Here is a 24,166-nt window from a genome sequence, read left to right on the forward strand (position 1 = left end):
GGGCCCAAGGAGGCCAAACAGGGATCCCACGCCTGCCTGTGGGACCCTGGGCGAGGCTCTCACTCACTTGTGCTGCACACCCTGAAACCTCTCCTCTAGAAGTGAAAGTTGTGGATGATGCTTGCCAGAGCTGCTGCTGGGTGGGGTGAGCCCCAGCTCAGCTATCTGAGCCCCACTGTGCTCCCTCCCCGAGATGCGTCTGCCATCTCTTGGGGGCCAGATGGGAGTGTTAATTGCTCTACGTGTGTGAATTCCTGAAAGTGAACATTTGTTCACATCTGTGATCTCTGTGGATTCTCAGCCAGTCCTGGCAGGGGCTGGGGGCTAGGAGTAATTTATCCACAGTTTTATTGGTGAAGAAATAAACTCAGAGTGGGAAGAACTTGAGGACTGCAGGCCCGGTGATCCTTCTCGACCCCTGGGCAGCTTAGACGCCTCCAGTCTCTGTTCTGAGTTCTAGTTACACTCCTCTCCGGGTTCTCCGAAAGGTCTGAATGCTCCTTCCCAGGATCCTTTGCTGAACCTTCATCCAGGTCCCACCTGCTGACCCCAGGTACCCCAACACTGCCCTGGCTCCTCTTCTGCCTCCATACCATTTCATTAGTGATCACATGAGCTCCCATGGATTCTATCTCATCTCTATTTGGATGGTTTTCAGATTTATTTAACCAGTCCTAATCTCTCTTGTGACCTCTATCTTCAAAGTGTCCGAAACTGAACTCCTCTTTCCCTCAAACCCTCCCCTACTCTTAATTTCCCTATTACTGTGAAGGGTAATGCCTCCCCATCCCCCAGGCTCACAATCTAGGTGTCATCCGGGCCTCCTTACTCTCACCCCTCAGATCCAAGCTGTTGTCAAGGCCTGTCCATTCAGCCCACCTTGCCATCTCTCTTGCCCCCTCGTTTCTCTGCTCTGACACTCACCACCTAGGTCTTGGTATTCATCACATCACACTTGGACTGTGGGCCATATCCTGCCAGCTGGTATCCTCAACCTCAAGGTTTTTCCCAACTCCAGCCCATCCTCCACTGAGCTGTTACATGGATCTTTTCCTCCCACTTAATAGTATTTTATTTTCTCCAATTATCTGTAAAGATAGTTTTCAGCATTCACTTTTATAAAATTTTGAGTTCCACATTTTTTTCTCACTCCTTTCCCTCCCTCCTCCCCAAAACATCAAGAAACATGATATAGGTTATGCATATACAGTCATATTAAACCTATTTCCACATTAGTCATGTTGTGAAAGAAGAATCAGAACAAAAGGGAAAAGCCACGAGAAAGGGCAAAATTCACACAAAAAAAGAGCAATCTGCATTCGGACTCCATAGTTCTTTCTCTGGTTGTGGTTAGCATTTTCTCTCATGAGACTTTTGGGATTGTCTTGGATCATTGTATTGCTGAGAAGAGCTAAGTCTATCAAAAGTGATCATTACACAGTGTTGCTGTTACTGTGTATAACGTTCTCCTGGTTCTGCTCACTTCAGCGTCAGTTCATGTAAGCCTTTCCAGGTTTTTCTGAAATCTGCCAGCTCATTTCTTACAGCACAATAGTATTCCATTCCATTCATATACCATAATTTGTTCAGCCATTCCCTAACTGACAGGCATCCCCTCAATTTCCAATTCTTTGCCACCACAAAAACAGCCGCTATAAATGTATTTGTACATGTGGGTCCTTTTTTTATGATCTCTTTGGGGTGTAGGCCTATTGCTGGTCAAAGGGCATGCACAGTTTTATAGCCCTTTGGGCATAGTTCCAAATTGCTCTCCAGAATGGTTGGATCAGCTCATAACTTCACTAACAATACGTTAGTGTTCACATAGATCTTTCTAAAGCACAAATCCAACCACCCTTCCACGATTCAGTCAACTCCAATGGCTCCCTATTCCAAAATCAAATACAAAATCTGGCTTTTGGAGCCAAGTCCTTCATACCTGCTTCTCTCCTACTCTTCTGGTCATCTTCTGTCTTACTCAGTTCCATGTGTTCTGTACTTCAGCAGCGTTACAAGACACTCCACTTCCCAACTGCATTCATTTCCTCTCTGTCCTCCACATCTGGAACAATCCCCCTGCTCCTCTCTGACTCCTGGCTTTCTTCCAGCTCCAGCTGTATTCTCATCTTCACCCTTTCTCTGCCCCGTTTCATGGCAGTGCCTTCCTACCAACATTTCCTGTTGTCTCCCTTATTAGATTGTGAGCCTCTCAAAGATGTACAGGTACCATGTTTTTGCTTTGTTCATATCCCTAGTGCTTAGCATAGTATGTGGTACATAGTAGACATTCTTGATTAGATGATTTCAAAGATCCAATCAGTCAACAAACATAAAGTACCTTCTGTATGCCAGATAAAAGGGCAAAAAAATGAAATGCTCGTAAGGAATTTAGTTGGTATCAGGGGAGACAATGCACATAGAGCAAACGTGAAGCCAGACAGTCCCTTCCCTTGAGGAGCTTGTCAGCTCATAGGCAGAGACAACATCTAGGGAAATGATAACCAGGGCTATCAGGAAGGTTACAGAGATGGTGTGTGGAGTACTGGGACAGTAGGTTGACACTCTTTCTAAGAACACTGGCAGAGTTGATTTGGTTCCAAAACCGAAAAGAGGGTGGGTGGGGGGAGGTATGCCAGGCAGCTGCCAGGTACATGGCAGTAGCCTGACAAAGGGGGCCACATGGGAAGCCCAGGAGCTGGGGAAAGCCATGTGCCAGGAACTGAAAGGAGGGCAGTTTGGCTGGACTAGAGTCCAGCAGGAAGGGAAGGATGTAGAATGAGGCTGGAGAGAGAGGGTTTAAGAGGCTTTGATAATAACATTTACATAGTGCTTTAAGATTTGTAAAGCACTTTATATAAGTTAGTTATCTTATTTGCTCCTCACAATAATCATGGGAGGTAAATGCCATTATTATTCCCTGCCCTGCCCCCCCCTTTTTTTGCTTTAATTTAGTATTTTGTTTTTCCCCAGTTACATGTAAAAACATTTGTTTTTAAAACTTTGACTTCCAAATTCTCTCCCTTCTTCCCTCCCCACCCCCACCCCTCACTGAGAAGGCAAGTAATTCGATATAGGTTATACATGTGTAGTCATGCAAAACATATCCATAATAGTTATGTTGTAAAAGAAAACATAGACCCAAAACAAAACAAAACAAACAAACAAAAAAGCCTCAAGAAAAATAAAGTAAAAAAAAGTATGCTTCATGTATTCAGACACCATCAGTTCTTTCTCTGGGGATGGATAGCATTTTTCATGGTAAGTCCTTCAAGAGTTGTCTTGGACTGTTGTATTGCTGAGAATAGCTAAGTCAAGTCACAGCTGACCATCTTACAATATTGCTTTTACTTTGTACACAGTACATTTCACTTTGCATCAGCCCGTGCAAGTCTTTTCAGGTGTTTCTGAGAGCCTCCTGCTCATCATTTCTTATAGTACAGTAGTATTCTGTAATAATCACATACCACAACCTGTTCAACCATTCTCCAATTGATGGGCTTCCCCCTCAGCTTCTAATTCTTTACCCCCAGAAAAGAGATGCTATAAATATTTTTGTACATATATGTGTTTTTCCTTTTTACATTTTATCTCTTTTGGGATACAGACCTACTAGTGATATTGCTAGGTCAAAGGGTGTGCATGGTTTTATAGCCCTTTGGGCATAGTTCCAAATTGCTCTACATAATGGTTGAATCAGTTCACAATTCCACCAATGGTACATTAGTGTCTCAATTTTCCCACATCCCCTCCAACATTTGTCATTTACCTTTTCTGTTCTATTAGCCAGTCTTACAGGTATGAGGTAGTACCTCAGAATTGTTTTAATTTGCATTTCTGCAGTCAATAGTGAGTGAGAGTATTTCTCCACACGGCTATAGATAGCTTTGATTACTTCATCTGAAAACTGATCATTTGATCATTTATCACTTGGAGAGTGGCTTTTATTTCTATAAATTTGACTCAGTTCTCTATGTGTTTGAGAAATGAGGTCTTTATCAGAGAAACTTGCTTCAGAACTTTTTTTCACAGTTACTATTGCTAACCTTATTTCCCTCCATCCTATTTCCCCTTCCCACCCATTTATTCTATTCTCTCTCGCCTTTCACCCTGTCCCTCTTCGAAAGTGTTTTTCTTCTGACTACCCCCTCCCCAATCTGTCCTCCCTTTTATCACCTTCCCCCTTCTCTTATCCCCTTCCCCTCCTATTTTCCTTTAGGGTAAGTTAGATTTCTATGCCCAACTGAGTGTGGATGTTATTCCATCTTTGAGTCAATTCTAAAGAGAGTAAGATTCACTCCCCTTCCCCTCCCTCCTCTTTCACCTTTTTTGTAAAAGCTTTTTCTTGCCTCTTTTATGTGAGAAAATTTACCTCATTCTACCTCTCCCTTTCTCTTTCTCCCACTACATTCCTCTCTCACCCCTTAATTTTATTTTTTTAAATATCATCCCTTCATATTCAACTCACATCTATACCCTCTATCTATATATACTCCTTCTAACTACCCTAATAATGAAAAAAGTCTTATGAGTTACAAATATCGTCTTCCCATATAGAAACATAAACAATTTAAGCTTACTAAGTCCCTTATGATTTTCCTTTCCTGTTTACCTTTTTATGTCTCTCTTGAGTCTTGTATTTGAAAGTCAAATTTTCTATTCAGCTCTGGTCTTTTCATCAGGAATGCTTGAAAGTCCTCTATCTCATTGAATATCCATTTTCCCCCCTAAAGGATTATACTCAGTTTTGCTGGGTAGGTGACTCTTGGTTGTAATCCTCATTCTTTTGCCCTCAGGAATATCATATTCCAAGCCCTCTGATCCTTTAATGTACAAGCTGCTAAATCCTCGGTTATCCTGATTGTGGATCCATGGTACTTGAATTGTTTCTTTCTGGCTGCTTGCAATATTTTCTCCTTGATCTGGGAACTCTAAACTTTGGCTATAATATTCCTGAGAGTTTTCATTTTGGGATCTCTTTCAGGGGGTGATTAGTGCATTCTTTCAATTTCTATTTTGCCCTCTGGTTCTAGAATATCAGGTCAATTTTCCTTGATAATTTCTTGAAAGAGGATGTCTAGGCTCTTTTTTTTATGATGGCTTTCAGGAAGTCCAATAATTTTTAAATTATCTCTCCTGGATCTATTTTCCAGGTCAGGTGTTTTTCTTTTTTTTTTTTCCTTTGGCTAGGCAATGGGGTTAAGTGACTTGCCCAGGGTCACACAGCTAGTGTCAAGTGTTTGGTCTGAGGCCAGATTTGAACTCAGGTCCTCCTGAATCCAGGGCTGGTGCTCTATCCACTGCGCCACCTAGCTGCCCCTCAGGTGTTTTTCCAACGAGATATTTCACATTATCTTCTATTTTTTCATTCTTTTGGTTTTGTTTTATTGTGTCTTGATTTCTCATAAAGTCATTAGCTTCCATTTGCTCTTTCCATTCTAATTTTTAAGGAATTATTTTCTTCAGTGAGTCTTTGGACCTCTTTTATCATTTGGCCTAGTCTGTTTTTTAAGGTGTGATTTTCTTCAGTATTTTTTTGTGTCTCCTTTAGCAAAGCTGTTGACTCATTTTTCATGATTTTCTTGCATCCCTCTCATCTCTCTTCCCAATTTTTATCCTACCTCTCTTACATGATTTTAAAAATCCTTTTTGAGCTCTTTCATTGCCGGAGACCAATTTGTATTTTTCTTGGAAGCTTTGGATGCAGGAGCTTTGACTTTGTTGTCTTCTGATTGTATGTTTTGATCTTCCTTGTCACCATAGTAATTTTCAATAGTCAGAGTTTTTTCTGTCATTTGCTTATTTCCCCAGCCTATTAGTTGACTTTTAACTCTTTGTAAAGAAGGGCTCAGCTTCCAAGGTGAGGGCACATTGCCCCAGGCTTCAGAGATTTTGTGCGCTGTTTTCAGAGATACCTCTAGGGACCTGCATGTTTTCAGTTCTTCCAAGGTGGTATGCTCTAAGAGGGGGTATTTATTCCTCTCCTGGTCTGTGCTGTGGTCTGTGAGCAACCGCAAGCATTCTTTTCTGCCCTGAGAAGGGACCCCCTCCATTGTAGCTACAAGCTTTGCTGTGCTAGTGCCCCTCCTTGCCCTGGGACTGTCACCCAGGACTGCAACTCGGATCCAAGCATGGGCGAAGCAACAAAGTTCTGTCTCAGTGCCAGCAGAGACCCCTGTAATCTCCTGACCAGTTGTCAGTTCCAGAAGCAGCTGCTGCTGCTGCTGATTCAGTCCCTCCCAAGGCCTACTCCTGGTTTGCTGGGGCCAGGGTTGTGCTGGTGCAGCCAGTGCTGGACTGCACTCCACTCTCACCCAGGTGGGACAGACCTTTCCTGCTGAACTTCTAAGTTGTCTTTGGCATCTGTGGGCTGAGAGGTCTGGAAACCTCCACTGCTGCCAGTGATTCATTTGCCCTGAGGCCTGCTCCAGGTTTGCTGGGGCCCACTCTGCGCTGGCATGCTGGCCTATGCTCCTCTCTCACTTTGGTGCAACAGACCTTTCCTTCCAACTTCCAACTTGTCTTGGGCTGGAAATTTGTTTCAGTCCATCTTTTTGTGGGTTCTGCTGCTCCAGAATTTGTTTAGAGTCATTTATTAAAGGTATTTGGAGGGGTTTGGGGGAGAATTCAGGTGAGTCCCTGCCTTTACTCTGCCATCTTAGCTGATCTTTGTCTATTATCCCCATTTTACAGATGAGGGAACTGAGGTAAACAGATGAAGTGACTCTTCCAGAATCATGCAGCTACAGGCACAGATCAGTTCCTGAGGAAGGGTTTGAGCTTACTACCTACCTGCCTCTTAAAAGCCAAACAGGAGAGTTGACATTTTGTCCCATAGGCACCAGAAAGCCACTGGAGTTGATTGGCCATTCTGATCCCATGACCTGCTAAGGTCACAAAACTAGTAAGTGGTCAACCTGGAGCCTGAATCCAGTTTTCTTTTCCTACTATTGTGACATGGCATGTTCATCCCATCCTTTCTGGACCGAGGACTGCAGTGTCAGACTGTGTTTGTCTCAAATGAAGGTGTCCTCAGGAAACACCAACGTCTTTTTGCCAGATGCTTACAGCTGCTCAGAAGGCAGATGACTCTTGGCCATTAGCAGGATCAGCCTGTGGCCAGTAATGAAAATGTCTTTTGTGAGAAGGCACTGGGTGGATCTGGCCTCAGTGGAGATTATTAGCTAGGACTGTCCCCTGAAGCAAATGGAAGCTCTTCATAGAATGAGGGTGTACGGGCCTGTGGCATCTGGGCTGCAAGATTATCAGGAATGGAATCAAAAGAGCAGCTACCGTACCTGCGAAGGCAGTGGGGTGGGACACTGGGTGGGGAACAGTGTGGATTTATGTTGGGGGGAGTGGGGGATGGTTAGAACTAGTTCCAGAAAGGGAACATCTCTCTACATGAAGTTTTTGCCTCTATTCCTAATCAAATAGAGGCTGAACAATGTTGTCAAATGAGATAACATAAAGGGTGGCCCTGGGGTCAGGAAAAACAGTTCAAATCCAGCCTCAGTCATTTACTTGTGGTATGACCCTGGTGAAATCTGCCTCAGTTTTCTCACCCATAAAATGGAGATGAGAATAATAGAATTTGAAGATCAAATGAGATATTTTTAAAGTGCTTTGCAAACCTTAAAACACTATATAAATGCCAACTTGTTAATACTATTGTCAGGATAGTAAGAGAGGGGGAAGAATTCATTCCTTAGGGAAGGGTTTAGACCAGATGCCTTCTGAGATTCCTTCCAGATCCAAGGTTTTAGAATTCTATGCCCTGAGTAGATGGTCCTGGCTACCCACTCTCCTGTTCTCCCCCCCCCTCCCCCTCAGTTGTCCCTGAGCAGACAGCCCTGTCTTCAACCTTCTGCGCCCTACTGCCTGGAGTCCTGGCCCCCACATGGTTTAGGTCAAACAGCTGTTGGGATGAATGTTGGCCTTTGTAAGATGTGCTTGTGGGAAATATGAAAGAGGTTTATGTTGGGTCCATTGAGTTTCCAACTGCCTGGCATGATAGGGAAAGACACTAGAGCTGTAAACATCCAGGGGGACACAGGCCCGACACCCCCCCCCCCGCCCCACTAGAAAGCCTCTGCTGCCTTGACTCACAAGCAAGCTGGTGTTTCTTCTCCCAAAGTATCCAATGATGGTGAAATTCAGCCATTCCCCAGCCCAGCCTATTTCTCTGGTAGTGCCCACCCCTGAGCTGAAACACTGTTAGACTTGGTGGTAAACAGACAAAAAGTGTTCTGCAAGAAGGTAGAGGAATGAGTTCCACAGTCATTTTGCTGGGGCCTTCCCACAGGTCCATCTACTGACCACTGCCCCTCCCTAGGGCTGCCTGGGTCTTTGCTGAAAAGAAATTTGAGGAGAACTTGCCAGAGAGCACCTCTCTTGTTACTGAGGAGCATTAACCCAATCAGATAGGGGACCAGAGGAGCTTTGAAACAGTCCAGGGGTGAGCTGGAGGCAGAGAGGGCCAGGCTGGGGGGGAAGGCCCTTTCTGCAACCCTCCCCTCAGCCCTGAAAAACCAGCCAGAAGAAAGGAGCTGAAAAGGCTGGGAAGGGGCCACTCTTGAATGCCACTGGGCCTCCTGCTGAGACTTTGCTGGGAGGGGGAGGCTCCACAGGGTTCAGTTTCTGCAGCCTGGCCAGACTAAGAGCCATTCTAGGCATTAAAAAGAGCGGCCCCATTCATTCGGCAAATATTTATTTCATAGTCACAATGTGTTAGGGCCCTGGGAAACAAAACCAGCAACACTGCTTTCCCTCAATAAACCTACATTCTCTTTGGAGAGGGATACCACAGATACTTTGTTGTTAGTCATTCAGTCGTTTCAGTTTCCAGTCCAACTCTTCGTGACCCCATTTGGGGTTTTCTTGGTGGAGATACTGGAATAGTTTGCCATTTCCTTCTCCAGCTCATTTTACAGATGAGAAAACTGAGGCAGATGGAGTGATGTGACCTGCCCAGGTTCACACATCTACTAAGTGTTCATATTTGAATTCAAGTCTTTCTGACTCCAATCCAGTGCTCTATTGACTGAGCCATCTAGCTGCCTCCCACATATACAAATCAGTATAATAGAGGTAGAATGTAAGGTCCTTGAGGGCAAAGACTTTGTCTCTTTTATGTCAATCAAAAATTTTTTTAAAGTGCCTGCTATGTGCCATGCTCTGTGCTAAGGACTGGGGCTACAAATCAAATAAAAACAAAGACTGCCCCTGCCCTCAAAGAATTTACAATCTAATGGAGGAAGAAGACACACAAAAGGATGCTGAAAAGGGGGGGAAGGCAAGCCATCAAGGGGGGCTATTATGGAGAATTCCAAAGATGTGTGGTGGGAAATAGGGAGAAAAATTGTACTGAGCCTCCTCTTTAAAGAGAGGCCCTGGAGCCCATAGCCCTGCTCTTCCAGTCAAAGGGTACTGAAAAGATGTGAGAACCAGGCAAATTCAATCTTGCTGAATAATGAGATTTCCCAAAGACAAGTTTCCTGGGAAAGGAGGGTGTGATGGAGAATTCCAAAGAACTTTCATCTTTGTATCTGAAAAGCCTAGCAAAGTGCTTGGTGCGTGGTAGACGTTAAGAAATTCATGTTGAATGTCGGGATACAGGCAAATGGGAGGTACTCTGGGAAAAACTGAGGGGAGGGAACACTTGTTCCTGTCCTATGTGCGTTCTCTCATTTCCCTGGCTCTGGGTAAGTCTGGTCTAGGCTCAGACCCTAACTGCGGGCCTCTTACTGAGAAGTCAATTGAGACTCCTTTGGGTCTCAACTAGAGAACTGAGGAAGTAGGATGGTTTGGAACCCTCCTAATAGAAGTAGCATGGCACACTGGAGAGAATGCAGGATTTGTAATCAACCGTCACTACCAGTGGGACCCTGGGTCAATCACATCTCTTTTCTGGGCGTCCATTTCTTCATAACGTGAGGGGTCTGGATCGGGTGGCCAAGGCCCTTCCAACTTTCAATTTGTGAACCAGAGAAACAAGGAGGTAGAATATGTTGGCCATTATATTAAGCAGAGAGATGAAGTGGGAAGATTTTGAAATCATTCTAATGGAGGTAATAAGGAAGTTGTCTGCTGAGAGTTACAATTCTACACCTTCAACTCAGCACTTCAAGCTCCTGCTGGGAGACCCAGGGCTTCTTACTGGTGAGCATTCATGCTACCAAGTTAAAACGCAGACTCATCTTCATAAATTTCTTCCCTCTTCTCTCCTCACCTCTGCTCCCCTCCTCTTTCTTTCCCTTCCTGACCTTTTGTTCTCCAACAACTTCTAACTTTGGCTCAGAAAACTGTAATCAAATCAGTACTACTCAAAATTCTAGTATATGTTATCTTCCCCTATTAGAATGCAAAGCCCTTGAAGGCAGGGACTATCTGGCTTGCTAGAGTTTCTATCCCCAGTATTTAGTAATCTGGCACCTAATCTGCATTTAATCTGTAATTTCATTCATTCCGGTAAAACAGCTTGGTCTTCATTTCTTGGTAATTTCAACTGGAGAAATGAGGAAGCAGGATGGACTCACTGTAAGCATCATCCTTCTAGAGCACTAGAAGAGGTGGGATGGTTTCTGACTCTTGTAAAACAGGCTGGCTGCCCACCTCCTCTTTCCCCTGCTCGCAGCCCTAACAGAACCTCCAGTTCCCCTCACTGCTCAGCTCACAGATCAGCTCCTGACTTAGTTCCTTGATCTCTGGCTTGTTTGGAAGGCCAAAATGAAAACAAGTCAGATTTGCCCAGGGCTAGACTCTGTCTAGGTAGACTCACCTTTGGAGCCTTTGAATTTGGAGGTTGGAACTGGGGAGAACCCTCATGCCAAAGAGGCTGTCAAGTGGGAAATCCTGAGGAGGGGAGGAGGAGAGAGATGGAACTAGATGAGAGGTAGTATGGAAGAGTGTAAAGAGCTCTGGACTTGGGATTCAGAGGTCTGGGGTTCAAATGATGACTTTGGACAAGTCACTTGACTTCTTTGGGAGGTATAGTGGCACTGAGTTATCCCGGTAGTATATATTGGAGAGAAATGGTGAAGAGGCAGAGTGGGTAATGGCATCTCTGAGACCCCTCTTTGGCTCAAATCCCCCAAGGAAAGCCTGGGCCACAGGAGTCCCAACCATTCAAGGCAAAATGGCCCCAAGAAAGAGGAAGGGAGCTGCCTTGTTTATTGCAACTTTTCTGCTTTTTCCCTGTCTCCTTTCTTCTCCTGAGTCAGAGGGGGCCAAATGGATGGGATGGTCTTTCAGAGCCTGGAGGACCCCAGGATGGTTGGTTCTGAACCCAGAGCTGCCCGAGAAGAAAAGAGCCCCGAGTCCTGCCACCCTCCTTCACGGAGGGTCATCTCTCGCCCCATGTAGGAATGCGTTTGACCGGCGGCAGGGAAAGGGGGTGGTGGTGGTTATCCAGTCCCTGCCTGGACCCCTGCAAAGAGTTGAGGATCACCTCCGAGGCTGCCCATTTCATTGTTGGACTATTCCGATGGCCACAAGGGATAAGACTGCAGCCCCCTCTCCCGTGTGTCGGACGGGAATGGGGAAAAAGAGGGTCTGAAGACAGCTCGTCTGGTTTGGGACCCGGGGGTCCCAGGTTCTAGTCACTGTGTGTGATCTTGTGCCAAGCGCTTTCCCCTCTCTTGGCCTCAGTTTCCCCGTCGGAAAAGGGGGCTTCTAAGGGTAGTGGCAGTAGCTAGTTTGTGTACGGGTCGCCACCCTCCACTTTGGGGAGCATACAGGCGGGGCAGGGGGCGGGGCAGGGGGCGGAGCCTGCGCCTTCCCTCTTCCTTCTCCCCCAGCTGCTCTTCCTTCGCGGTGCTGCCCACCCTGCTCTTCCTACCACCCTCACCCCCACCTCCTGCCCCAGCGGCCCGCAGGGCACCTCCCCCCCTCCTCTTCCCCCTCGGTGCTGGCCACCCTCCTCCCCCCGCCCCGAGACAGCCGGCGGGGCCCCTCCCCTCCTCCTCCTCCTCGTCCTCCTCTCCCCTCCCTGCCGCTGTGGGTGACGTGCGCGCCAGGCAGGCGGGCAAGCGGGCAGGAGCCGGGCGAGGGTCCCCCGCGGGCCCGGCGGCGGGGGCAGCGGGCAGGCATGGCGCCGGGGCCCGGGCCGGAGCCCATGCCGGGCTACGCGCAGCTGCTGCAGCGGAGCTACCGGAGCCTGCTGGACGCGGCGCGGGGCTGTGCGGACTGTGGCTGGGAGCGGAGCCGCCGGAGCTGGGCCCAGCACGCGCACCTGGCCGCCGCCGAGCTGCTGCTGCTGCTGCTGGCCGGCCTCGCCTGGACCGCGCTGCGCCAAGCCGCCGCCGCCCGCCTCTTTCGGGTCAGTGGCGACAGCGGGGAGGGGAGGGGGCGCGGGCCGGGCCGGGCAGCGGGGAGGGGAGGGCAGGAGAGGGGGCGCCGGCCGGACAGCGGGGAGGGGAGGGGGCGTAGGCCAGGCCCAGGAGCGGGTAAGGCCGGTGGGAGTTGGGGCTCAGGCCGGACGGGGAACGGTTTGCCCCAGGAAGGGGGCTTGGGCGTGAGCTGGGAGCCCGGGCCGGGTGGGGAGGGGGCTGCCGGGCCTGAGGGGCGCGGCCCAGGCCTGGCCGAGGAGGGGGCTGCCGTGGCGTGAGGGGCGGGGCTCAGGCCAAGCCGGGAGGGGGCTGCGGGGGGAGGAGGCTGCTATGTGCGCAGGTGCAGGCACCCCCGGGGCGGGGGTAGACGGAGGACAGACGCGGGGGCGGGGGAGAGAGAAGGCGACTCGGGGATTGAGCGAGGAGAAGCCCTGGACATGTGGCTCCCCGTGTGCGCTGGGGACGGGGAGAGGAGAGGAGAGGGTCACGTGACCGGGGGGGCACGCTTGGCCAGACCGGGCTGTGCTGCGGCCCGGAATGGGAGCCGGGTCTGGCCTGTGTGGGAAGGGCCCGAGGGAAGAGGGAGAATCGTAGGGATGGGGCCGGGCTGGAGAGCAGCGAGTGGGGGCCCCCGCCCTGCGGCGCCCTCTGAAGGTGACTGCTGGAGCTCCGGCGGGTGGGCCGGTGTCAGGTGCTTCCCCGAGGTCAGACCCAAGACGCGGGCGCCGACCCTCCCTTGCTTGCAGTGGACTGGGAGGAGTGCAGGCCTCCTCATCCCTGTGACCTGTCGCCCAGCCCTTTGGTGTTGAGCTAGAGGGAGCGAGACTGGGCTTCCTCCCTCCTAGGTCTGCTGGAGGGGCTGGAGAAGGGTGTACGAGCTAGGCAGGCCCCTTCATGGGGCAGACTCCAGGCCCTGAACCATCCCACAGCCCCCTGGGTCTTGGCTCTTAGTGTAGAGAGATTTACACCCCTCTACCACCCCCGCCCCCCGCCCCCCTACTGTCTAGGGGCTTGGCAGGAACCAGCCTGGGAAACAGCATGGGGGGAGGCGCTAGGGCATACAGTGACCCTAACAATGGGGCCATTCTCTACCAGGGAAGAAACTGTCCCTTGTGTTCCCAGGACATGGGACATAGTGTCAGCTTGCTAGGAGGACCCCCTGGGAAGGGGTCCTTGTTCTGACTCAGTAAGCCCTGAGTCAGACCCCACACCCCCTCCTCTTCCTAGCTTGGGTCTGGCTGCAGCCTTCTTTCTTAGCTCCATACATACATAGGCTCAGGCGGAGAAAACGATAATTTCAGGGCACCCAGGCCACCTTCTCCCTTCCTGAACAGGAATACCCCCTCTACCACTACTCATCTAGATTCTACTTGGAAGCCTTCAGGGATGGGGAACCTCCTAAGGCAGCCCCCATCTATTTGGGGGAAGCTTTCAGTGTTGGGAATGTTTCTCTTTATGTTTGCAACTTGCACCCCTAACCTGTGTGGCTGAGTAGAACAGGTCTAATCCATTTCTGTTGTATTTGAAGGAAGCTGTCTTGTGCTGCACCTCAGATATTCAGGGGTTCTTAAACTAAAGGCTATGAAATTGTTGTTGTTTTTTTAAAATATCTTGATGATTGAATGTTAATAGAATCGGTTTCCCTTTGTGATCCTGTGCATTTCATTTATTTATTTATTTTTGCATTTAAAACCAAGATTCTGAAAAGGAATCCATAGGTTTTACCAGACTGAAGGCCCAAGGGAACCATGACATACGTACAAAAGCTTAGGAACCTCTGCCCTGTGTCTTTTCTTCTCCTGGCTAAATATCCTTCCTTCTTTCACCAGTCCAGAGTGCCCTCATCTTTCTGGTTGCCCCTCATGTGGACAGACTTCCACTTATCAATGTCCTTCCTAAAATGGGATGCTCAGCATTGGACCTGAGTCTCCAGATGGGTCCTTTGTTCAGAGCAAGTCGTAGAGGGCAGTCTCTGCCCTCTTCCCTTTCTCCCCCTCCCCCTCCTTATAGACACTGTGCTTATTAATGGAGCCTAAGATTGAATGAGCATTTTGGACTGCTGGGTCACATTGTTGACTCATCTCAAGCTTGTAGGCATCGTGACATCTGGCAGACTCCCCCCAAGCTGGAGGCAGGGGATAAACTGGCAGACGTGGCCTGGATCACTGAGATCCAGAGATGATGCATCGTCCTTGCTCTGGCCAGCACATCTGATCCTTCCCTGACTAGTCCTGACCCTCAGCTACTGACACAGGAGCTCCAGAATTTGTTGGAACAATATTTCTTTTCTCTCTGTTGTCTTCAGGGATTTCAGTGTTATGGGGAGGCACCAGGTTCAGAATCTATAAAGCCAGGTTTCCTCGGGTTGGAAAGGGTCTGCCCTTCCCATGCCTCCCTGACTTTCATTCAGGAAGGTCTGTACTCTGAGCTATGTCTCTAGAGATGGCCATCCCTACTTGGGGCCCTGTTACTTCCCACCTATGATGATAGAACAGCTTTGTTCTCCCATTTTGTAGCTGGGGAAAGCTGAGGCCTCAAGAGAACAGCTTTTGAGGGAATAGGGAGGATGAGACTCAGGATCAGGGTCCCCGGTTCCTGGGCCCTCCCATGTGCCTGCCTTACCTACTACCCTTAGATTCTCATATAGGAGGAGCCATGTAGTAGGTGCTATATAAATGCTAGCTATTATAGGAGGGAGTAAAGCAGGCAGGATTAGAAGGGGGCATAGAGCCCATCTAATTCAATCTGTAGCTGAACTGGAAATCTCTCCACCTCACCAAAGGAGTGGTCACCCAACCTTTGCTTGAAGACACTTGGGGACTGGGCTCCCTGCGATAGCCCATTCCCCTCTGGGGTAGTTGCAGTTTTGAAATTCTTCCTTCAAATCCCAGCCTAAATCTGCCCTTCAGGTAGGTAACTACCTTCCTTTCCCATTGAGCCTGGTTGTACTCTCAGGGCCAAGGAGAGCAAAGTAACTCCCTCCATGATAGCCAGTCCAAGACTTGAACCCAGGGATGGGTTTCTCCCCGCTCCACCCCCAGACTGTTTCACCTTCCTTTCTTGTCTCTTCTGTTCCCCTCCTCACCCTGATGGCCTCCTCAGAATAGGGTCTAACTAGCCTGTGCTTATTTCTGTGACCCTGTCCTCTGAGAGCATCCCCAGCCTGACAACATACTTCCTAAAATGTGGCTCCCAGAACAGAAGCCTGTAGGACCTTGAACAATTAATATGGTGCCCAGAGGGCAGAGGTGGCTGGGTGTGTGGGAGGGGGAGCAAATTTGGAGGAGACCGGGTCTGAAAGAGGGCAGAGGAGCTGGACAGGCCCCTCCCAGTACTCCCCTAGGGTGGTGGAGAAAGTGGTGTGGGGGAAGGGGAGCCCGGACCTGAATGAAGAGCAGAGACGACAGCACCTCCCTCCAGGAACCAGCCTGGGAGGGGCTTCCTCAGCCCTGTTGCCAGGGGAAATGAGAGTCCCTCTCCTGTCACCATGGCAACATCTCCCCACTCTGGTACCCCCTTCCACTTCTGTGGAAATGTTAGGGATGGGGTGGAGGGCAGGGCCAAGGGTTACTTCTGGAGCCCAAAGTATCTGTGGTCCTGGTTATAGGCCACCCCAAAGCCTGGGGACACCTCCCTTTGGAAGGCTAGCCTCAGTGGAGCCAGGCTTAGTGCCCATGTGAAGAAGTCACCCTGCTTCCCCACCACTGCCATTGCACTCACAACCCAGCAGTCTCCATCCATCCCCATCTCCCTCTTACACCCCTCTTCCCTCCTTTTTCCTCCCCCCAATTCTCTCCTCCATGGGTCCCCTGTACCCTCATTCATCCTCACAATCCCCATCCTCTGTTCTTCTCCACCCTGTGTCCTTTCTCCTCCCAATCCCTTCTTCTGTCTCTTTTACCTACATCCAGACAGCTGGGGTCTAAGTTTAGCTAAGAGTGTGGGTTGGATCAGGGAGGGAGGGAGAGAGGAAGAAGACTGGGGATTGTCTAGTAGGGCCTCAGCTCTGTTACTGCCCCAGGGTCAGCTGGCTGGAGCTGGGGACAGGAATCGGGGTGGTGGAGTAAGCGAATGTGACTAAGGCTGACTGCCATCCTGGCTGCTTCAGGGACTGTGGGCACATTGCTCTTCTCTCTGACCCCCCAAACTTCAGCTCTATCCCTGTCTGGACCAATCTGGGTAACCCTGTTGGGGAAGGGGTTAATTAGCAGCAGGCTGATCCAGAGGAGGCCCAGAGGACCTTATGCCAAGGAGCCAGAAGGGAACCTGTGCTGTCTGTCTGGGCATGGAGGGCCTGTGTCCAGCAGGCCTCAGGGCCTTTTAAACTCACAGGGTTCAGAGCTAAGGAGACCTTAGAAATCACCTAGTCTGTCTTCCCTATTTTTTCACATGAGGAGCTTAAGACTGAGACACAGGAAGTGAGACTTACCTATAGTCGGACTGAAAGGGCAGGTCCATGTTCTAACCTCAAAGCTACTTTGCCAGGTGGTGCAGGTTTTATTATCCCCATTTGTAGTTAAGGAAACTGAGGCCTACAGAGGGAAAGCCACTTAGCCTACGTCATGTTAGATAACAGAATTAGGCTTCATATTCTTATAATGATCTAATCCAGTGTTCTTTCTACCAGCCCTGGCCCTGGGCAGTGCTTCTGTGGGAGTCTGTGGGATGCCTTTCAATCTTGCCGTCTTTTCCTCCACAGCCGCTGGCCAGATGGTGCCAACTGCAACCCAGAGATGCTGCCAAGATGCCAGAGAGTGCCTGGAAATTCCTTTTCTACTCCACAGCCTGGGGTTATAGCGCTTACCTGCTATTTGGCACCAACTATCCCTTTTTCCACGACCCACCTTCTGTCTTCTATGGTAGGGCCAGAGACAGTTTCCTCTTCCCTCTGTAAGGTCACCATCCCTCTCAGCCACTCCTCGACCCCCCACCCCCACCCCCACATCCTCGCACTGGCGTGCAAATGCATATGCACATACAGCCCTGTACTGAGTGAGTATATAGCAAGAGAAGGAAGGAAAGATGATGCTGTCCTTGGAGGGACGCCCTAATCTGGGGGGAGAGACACCTGCCCTGGGGGACCTCTTATATAAGGAGGCAGGACAGCTTCTGTTCCAGAGGGTCCCCCCTGCTCCGTGAGGGGGAGATAGGAGACACAACAGTAACAAAAGTATTCAGAGGATGCAGCTTAGAGCAGATTTTGTACATGGCATAGCTGGGGAGTTGGGTGAGAGGTAAGTCAGGGAAGGCTGCCTGCACGAGGTGAGGTTTTCTAGCAGAGACTGTGAAGGGAACTTCTGATTTTATCCTGGAAACTACGTAGGGGTCATCCTGTCAGTTCACAGACAGATCCCTGCTTGTATGTCTCAGGTAGGTGGGGGAGTGGGGACACTTGCAGCTTCTGGCCAGAAGTTGTGTGTGACCTTTAGGGAGTCCCTTCACTTCTCTGTGTCCTGGGGAAATTAAGCACAATGGGGTGAATCCTGCCTGATGAGCAGTTTTAATAAGACTTTGGTTGTGAAGGAGCTTTGGGAAGCGGATGTCAGAGAGGTGACTGTTCCTTTGCAGACTGGAAGCCAGGCATGGAGGTGCCCAGGGACATTGCCATGGCCTATCTGCTGCAGGGCGGCTTCTACGGGCATTCCATCTATGCTACCCTCTACATGGACGCCTGGCGAAAGGACTCGGTGGTCATGCTCTTGCATCATGTTGTTACCCTTATTCTGATCGTCTTCTCCTACGCTTTCAGGTCAGTGTCACCCTCTTCCCTATAGTACCGACCTCTGCCCTCACTGGGGTCTGTGGTGCCACAACATCGCAGTCCTCAGGCCTGTGAATTCAAGTTCCAGCTCTGCCATTGACGCGGTGTGACCTTGGGCACTTGGCCTCATTAAGCCTGAATTCACCCTCATATAAAATAGTTGGGATGGTGGAATTTGAGCAGACAGCTTCTAAAGTCCTAACTCTGACGTGCTGTGTTCTAATGGCCCTCACAGCTCTGACATCCCGGGTCCTAAGGGCCCTCCCAGCTCTGACATCCCGTGTCGTAAGGGCCCTCCCAGCCCTGACATTCTGTGTCCTAAGGGCCCTCCCAGCTCTGACATCCCGGGTCCTAAGGGCCCTCCCAGCTCTGACATCCCTGACCATCCCCACCCCACCAGGTACCACAACGTGGGCATCCTTGTTCTCTTCCTCCATGACATCAATGATGTCCAGCTAGAATTCACTAAGCTCAACGTCTACTTCAAGTTCCGAGGGGGCGTCTATCACCGGCTCAACGACCTCATGTCGGACGTGGGTTGTGTCAGCTTCAGCCTCAGCTGGTGAGTGGGGCCCTGGCTGCGCTGGAGGTTGGCCAGGCCAGGCAGGTGCCCCGCGGGCGGTGGGAGGACTTGTGGGCCAAAGGCTTCCTCCCCTCCCTTCCCTCTTGCTTGTTCAGCCGTGGGACGTCAGGTGGGTTGCTTCAGCCGCCTGGCTTCCCTGACCCTCCTCCCGTCTGTGCTCTCGGCCTTCCCCCCCAAGGTTCTGGTTCCGACTCTATTGGTTTCCCCTCAAAGTGCTGTATGCCACGTGTCACTGCAGCCTGCTCTCCGTCCCCGACATCCCCTTCTACTTCTTCTTCAATGCCCTGCTGCTCACCCTCTTGCTCATGAATATCTACTGGTTTCTGGTGAGCCTTGGGGGAGGGTGGGTCTGGCTCCAGCTGGGGCCAAGGGGAGGAGAAGGGCCGTGGGGGGCAGGGGAATGGGTGAGCCATCTTTCGGGGACAGGGCAGCCAAGGATAGGGCAATGGTAACACTTCTTCAGAAGCCTGACCGTCATTTTACATATAGAGAATTATATATTCACATGTAAAATAAAAATGCTGTTATCTGATGTAAATTCTAGCCATATATAGTATTTAAACATTAAGAATAAAAAAGTATCTAAATGCTCTTATGTAATTTATATAGTACTTTAGTGCTTGGCACCTAGTAAATGTCAGCTGTCATTGCTGTTATTATCATCTCATTCGCCCCTCCCAACAGCCCTGGGAGGGAGATCTCTTATTGTCCCCTTTTTATAAATGAGGAAGCAGAGGCAGACAGATGCTAAGTGACTTGCTCGGAGTCACACAGCGAAGAAATGTCCGAGGAATGATTTGAACTCAGGTTTTCCTGACTCTGGGCCCAGTGCGCCATTAACTGCACCGCCTGGCCGTTGCTCTGTTTTTCTGACAATAGTACAATTGAGAGGTAAAAGGCACCTGCTAGTAGAGAGGTAGGGGTGGTGTAGTGAGTGGGGAGAGTGCTGAGTTCAAATCTCATCTTTGAAGCCGGCTACCGCTTAGAAGCTTTCTGAGCCTCAGTTTTCTTATCTGTGAAATGGAAATAATAATAGCACCCATCCCAGAGGATGGATGGGGTGGATCCAGCGGGATCATTCCTATAAAAGTACTTTGCTTTTGAGCAGCATAAGTGTCAATCATTCTGATTGCTCACCAGTAGGAGTGAAGCCCAAAGGAAGAAAGGGTAACCTCAGGTCACGCAGCTAATAAGAATAACAGCTAACGTGTATGTAGCATTTACTACGTGCCAGGCACTGGGATAATCAGTTTACAATTATTATCTCACTTGATTGGCACAACAGCCCTGGGAGGGAGGTGCTGTTATTATCCCCATTTTATGGATGAGGAAACTGAGGAAAACAGAGGGTAAGGGACTTGGCAAAGGTCACAGCTGCTAATGCCTGAGGCTGGATTTTAGACTCTAAGCCTAGCACCCAGTGCACCATGGTGCCCCCTAGCGAGTGGCAGAGCCAAGATTTGAACCCACGGCTCCTCACTCCAAATCCAGTTCATTGCTACCTGTGAATAACATTGGTTCACATTTTCTTAGACCTCTAGGGTTAACAAAGCCCTGCGATGTAGGCATTACAAGACCACTTTACAGATAAGGAAATGGAGGGTTGGTCCGTGGTTCCACAGCTAGTAAATAGCGGGAGAGGATTTGAACCCAGGGCACAGCAGGGGAAGCTTGGGGACCTGGCACTCAGGATGTCCTGTGGCTAAGCCTGTCAAAGGCTAGGCTCCAAAAATGCATGCTCCTTCAGAGAGGCCTGGCTTGGGAGGTGTGGAGACTGGGGTAGGAGGCCTGGCTCTCACACTCAGCAGCTAGCTGGGTGAACCAGGGGTGGGGACCTGCAGCCTCCAGGCCACAGGTGGTCCTCTAGGTCCTCAAGTGTGGCCCTTTGCATCCAAACTTCATAGAACAAATCCCTTTAATAAAAGGATTTGTTCTGTTAAACTCGGACTCAGTTAAAAAGGCTGCACCCAAGGACCTAGAGGGCCCTACCCCTGGCTGAGAATATGGTAGCCTCAGTTTCTCCATCTATCAGATGGGGGGGAAATAATCCTGGCCTTGTTTCCCTCCTAGGGTAATGTTTTAAGTAAGTGAATTTGTCTCTTTTGTTTTTATATAACTTTCATTTCTACTATTTTCTGCCTCCCTCTTCTCCCCTCCTCCCTTCAGTGACTCTTCCCTTGTGACAGAGACAGTTTTACAAAAGCATCCTTTAGCATCTGTAAATGGAGGAAGGAAGGTACTTTTTCTCTTCTGTGCCCAAAGTTCCAAGGGCTATTTTCAACTCAGTAGGGATTCGATAAGCGCTGTATGCCGGGGACTGGGGTTACAGAGGCAGAAATGAAGCAGGTCCTGCCCTCAAGGTGCTTCTGTACAGTATACTATGGCCATCAGTCTTGAAGGGGGAGGAAAGAGCCCTGAAGGTGGGGGCCGGGAGGGGGAAGAAGGGCCTGGGAAAGGCTTCGTGCGGAAGGTGGACTTGGAGCTGAGGCTTCTAAGAGGCCGGGGAGGCCAGGAGGCAGAGGTGTGGAGGGAGAGTCTCTGCCCTCATGGGGCCAGCCAGAAGGCTGGGGTCTTTAGAAGCTAGAGGCCTTTCTGTTCGCTCCTGGAGGTAATAGGGAGACTCGCAGCTGACCGAGTAGCCAGTGAGGAGACTTTTGGCAGCTGAGCGGCAGGCAGGCCTCCCCCCCCCGTCCTGCAGGCTAGGGCTGGAGACCCCAGTGAAGTGGTCTCCTCCGAATCGGAGGAGGTGTTGTTAACAACAAGACCAGGCGACACATTGGAGATGCCCCAACGATGATGGGGAAGTTGAGAAGAGGGGAGGGTTTGGGTAGAAAGATGACGAGGGCGGTTTTGGGCACGTTGGCCTTAAGCTGTCAGTGGGACCCACAGTTTAAGATGCCCAATGGGTGGCTGGAGATGGGAGATGAGGACTCTGAGCAGAGGTAGGAGGAGAAGCAGTGGGGCCAGTTGGGGAGGGACCTGCAGTTAGAACGGCCAAGCACAATGAGGACTGAAAAAAGGCTGCTGGCTTGGCAGCTGAGATCATCGATAGCTTTGGAGAGAGGCAGTTCAGTGGGGTGGTGAGGCTGGAAGCCAGCTTGTCAGGGATTAAGAAGAGAGCGAGAAGAAGGAGAAGGGAAGTGGCAGCAGATTCTAGAGGAATCTTAAAAGAATTGGGCCATAGATAGGATGATAACTAGTGGGGGTGGTTGGGTCAGATAAAGGGGATGAGACATGTCGGCCAGAGACCTACTCTGTGAGGTCAGAATGCCAGGCTTATTATTCCCATTTGACATATAGGGAAACTGAGGCTGTGAGAGGGAGCAGTCAGCCGCAGACTGGGTTGCACAGTGAGCCAAGCACAGGGCTAGGGGCTGAGGTCCTGGCTCTTAAATGAGCACCTCTCTGGGTTGTCTCTCTCTTGGCCGTGGGAGACAGCTCCCAAGGCTGCCTGGGGGGCCACACTCCCCCCCCCCCATTCAGGGAACCCCCAGGACCTGACTGTAAAGGATGGGGAGGAATTGGGGGGAGGCCACTCCAGGCTTGCAGAGGGCTAAAGCAGAGGAAGACAGGAGGGGCCTGAATTGTAGAATAACTGAGCTGGAAAGGAGCTCCGAGGCCCTGTGCCTGAGGCTGAACTGTAACAGGAGTCACCTTACCTACCATACATAGCTCCAGCTAGGCGTCATGCAGCCTTTCTTGAACACCTGTGCTGACAGGGAACTCACTGCCTGTCGAGACAGCCCATTTTACTTTTGAACAAGCCCAAATCAGTCGCTAATCACCTCAGTCCCAACTCCAGGTTTCCCATCGCTGCTATTTCTCCCCCATGGGGTCAAGGAGAATAAGTCTGATCCCTTCGGGGCCACTAGGTAGTGCAGTGTGTAAGCTGGCCTTGGAGCCAGGAAGACCTGAGTTCAAATGCTGCCTCAGCTTACTGTGTGATCCTGGGCAAGTACCATAACCTCTCTGTGTGTCACCTGTAAAATGGGGGTTAGTCACAGCACCTGCCTCCCAGGGCTGTTGTGAAGATCACAATGATAAATGAGATAATAGACAGAAGCAGAACCATTAGCGTGCTATCTGAATGCTTTCATTGTAAACACTGTTATTAGTATCTGAGTCTGTTACTGGGGCAGCCGGGCAGTGCAGTGCACAGGGGATCGGGCCTGAAGTCAGGAAGACTCATCTTCCTGAGTCAGATCCAGCCTCAGGCACTCGCTATTTGCCTCAGTTTCCTCATCTGTAAAATGAGCTAGAGAAGGAAGTGGCGAAGCACTCCAGCATATCTGCCCAAAAAGCCCCACATGGGGTCATGAAGAGTCAGACGTGACTGAACGAGTGACGGCTGAATGCCAGGATGAGTCAGGTTAGGATCCCAGGGTCAGAGCCAGAGGTCTTTCCCCACATTCTTCATCTTACAGGAAACTAAGGCCAAGAGAAGAGAAAGAGGGCTAGGGGGAGTCATTGAAGTCTGTCCAGGGGGAGAGGAAAGGGGCTTTCAGGAAGGCAGGAGTCAGGGTCCTGTATTACCTGTCGCCTAAAGGTTTCCTGTGAGTAGAATCAAGGGCTAAGGGAGTAGAGGAGGGAAGGAAGCATTTCTATAGTGCCTACTGTGTGCCAGGCAAATACAATAATACATGTATCATATAAATATTTAATCATATTTGCTAAATGCTCTACAAATGGTATCTCGTTGATTCTTCACAACAAAGGAGGGAGTGCTATTATTAGCCCCATTTTACAGGTGAGGAAACTGAGGCAAACAGGAGCAGTGATTGGCCCAGGGTCACACAGCTATGTGTCCGCGGTCACATTTGAACTCGGGTTTTTTTGGACTTCTGGCCCACCAGCTGCTCCTCGGGGCCTGCCTTGGACACCAGAAGATGCCTCTGACACCCACTAACCTGTGGAACCCTGGGCCAACTCAAAGAGTTAGTTTCTGCGGTGGGGTTTCCCCACGCCCTGAAATCCCAGATTCTGAGCCCCGCCCCCCATGGTGTGGGAGGCCACGGGATGGAGGAGGGATGCTGGGGTGAGTTTCATCTTTGCGCCCTTGTCTGTCTCTGCCCTTCCCCAGTACATAGTGGTGTTTGCTACCAAGGTGCTGACGGGCCAGGTCCGGGAGGTGAGCGACGTGCGGGAGTATGATGAGGCCGATGAGGGCCTCCGGACCCTGCCCTCTGGGAAAGAGGGCAACCCCCCTACCCCCAAGCCCTGGAAAGAAGAGTGAGTGACGATGGCCCCCTCCGACCGGGGCAGGATGGGAAGGAAATTGGGGCTGGGGGCGGGCCCAGGCGGGAAGAGTGGGGGAGGAGCTCTGATCCCCCTTTGTCTTTGTCCCCCTCCAGAAAGCCTTTGAGGAATGGTTTGGTGAAGGACAAGCGCTTCTGAGGGGCTGCAGACCCCTGGGGACCCCCCCCTCCCTCCAGTTCCCATCTAGTGCCCCCTTCCCCTTATCGGGCCCCTCCCCGCTCCAAAACCCCAGAGCCCACT

General features: G+C 50.3%; 1 protein-coding gene across 2 annotated transcripts; it reads left to right on the top strand.

The window, feature by feature from the left end:
• Window positions 1-42: 42 nt before the first annotated feature.
• CERS1 (ceramide synthase 1) lies at window positions 43-24,111 on the top strand. Of its 2 annotated transcripts, XM_078154146.1 has the most exons (8): window positions 43-553; window positions 6,691-6,901; window positions 17,026-17,185; window positions 17,895-18,075; window positions 18,488-18,649; window positions 18,849-18,996; window positions 23,751-23,899; window positions 24,022-24,111. In XM_078154146.1, the coding sequence occupies exons 3-8, from the start codon at window positions 17,071-17,073 to the stop codon at window positions 24,062-24,064; spliced, it is 798 nt and encodes a 265-aa protein (XP_078010272.1). In that variant the 5' UTR covers window positions 43-553; window positions 6,691-6,901; window positions 17,026-17,070; the 3' UTR covers window positions 24,065-24,111. The 2 variants fall into 2 exon arrangements, with proteins under 2 accessions (XP_078010272.1, XP_078010273.1); XM_078154147.1 differs by lacking the exons at window positions 43-553; window positions 6,691-6,901 and adding an exon at window positions 11,815-12,316.
• The last annotated feature ends 55 nt before the right edge of the window (window positions 24,112-24,166 follow it).

The sequence above is a fragment of the Phascolarctos cinereus genome, unplaced genomic scaffold, assembly GCF_003287225.1.
Source record: "Phascolarctos cinereus isolate Bilbo 61053 unplaced genomic scaffold, phaCin_HiC Scaffold_4;HRSCAF=312, whole genome shotgun sequence".
Classification (NCBI taxonomy): domain Eukaryota; kingdom Metazoa; phylum Chordata; class Mammalia; order Diprotodontia; family Phascolarctidae; genus Phascolarctos; species Phascolarctos cinereus.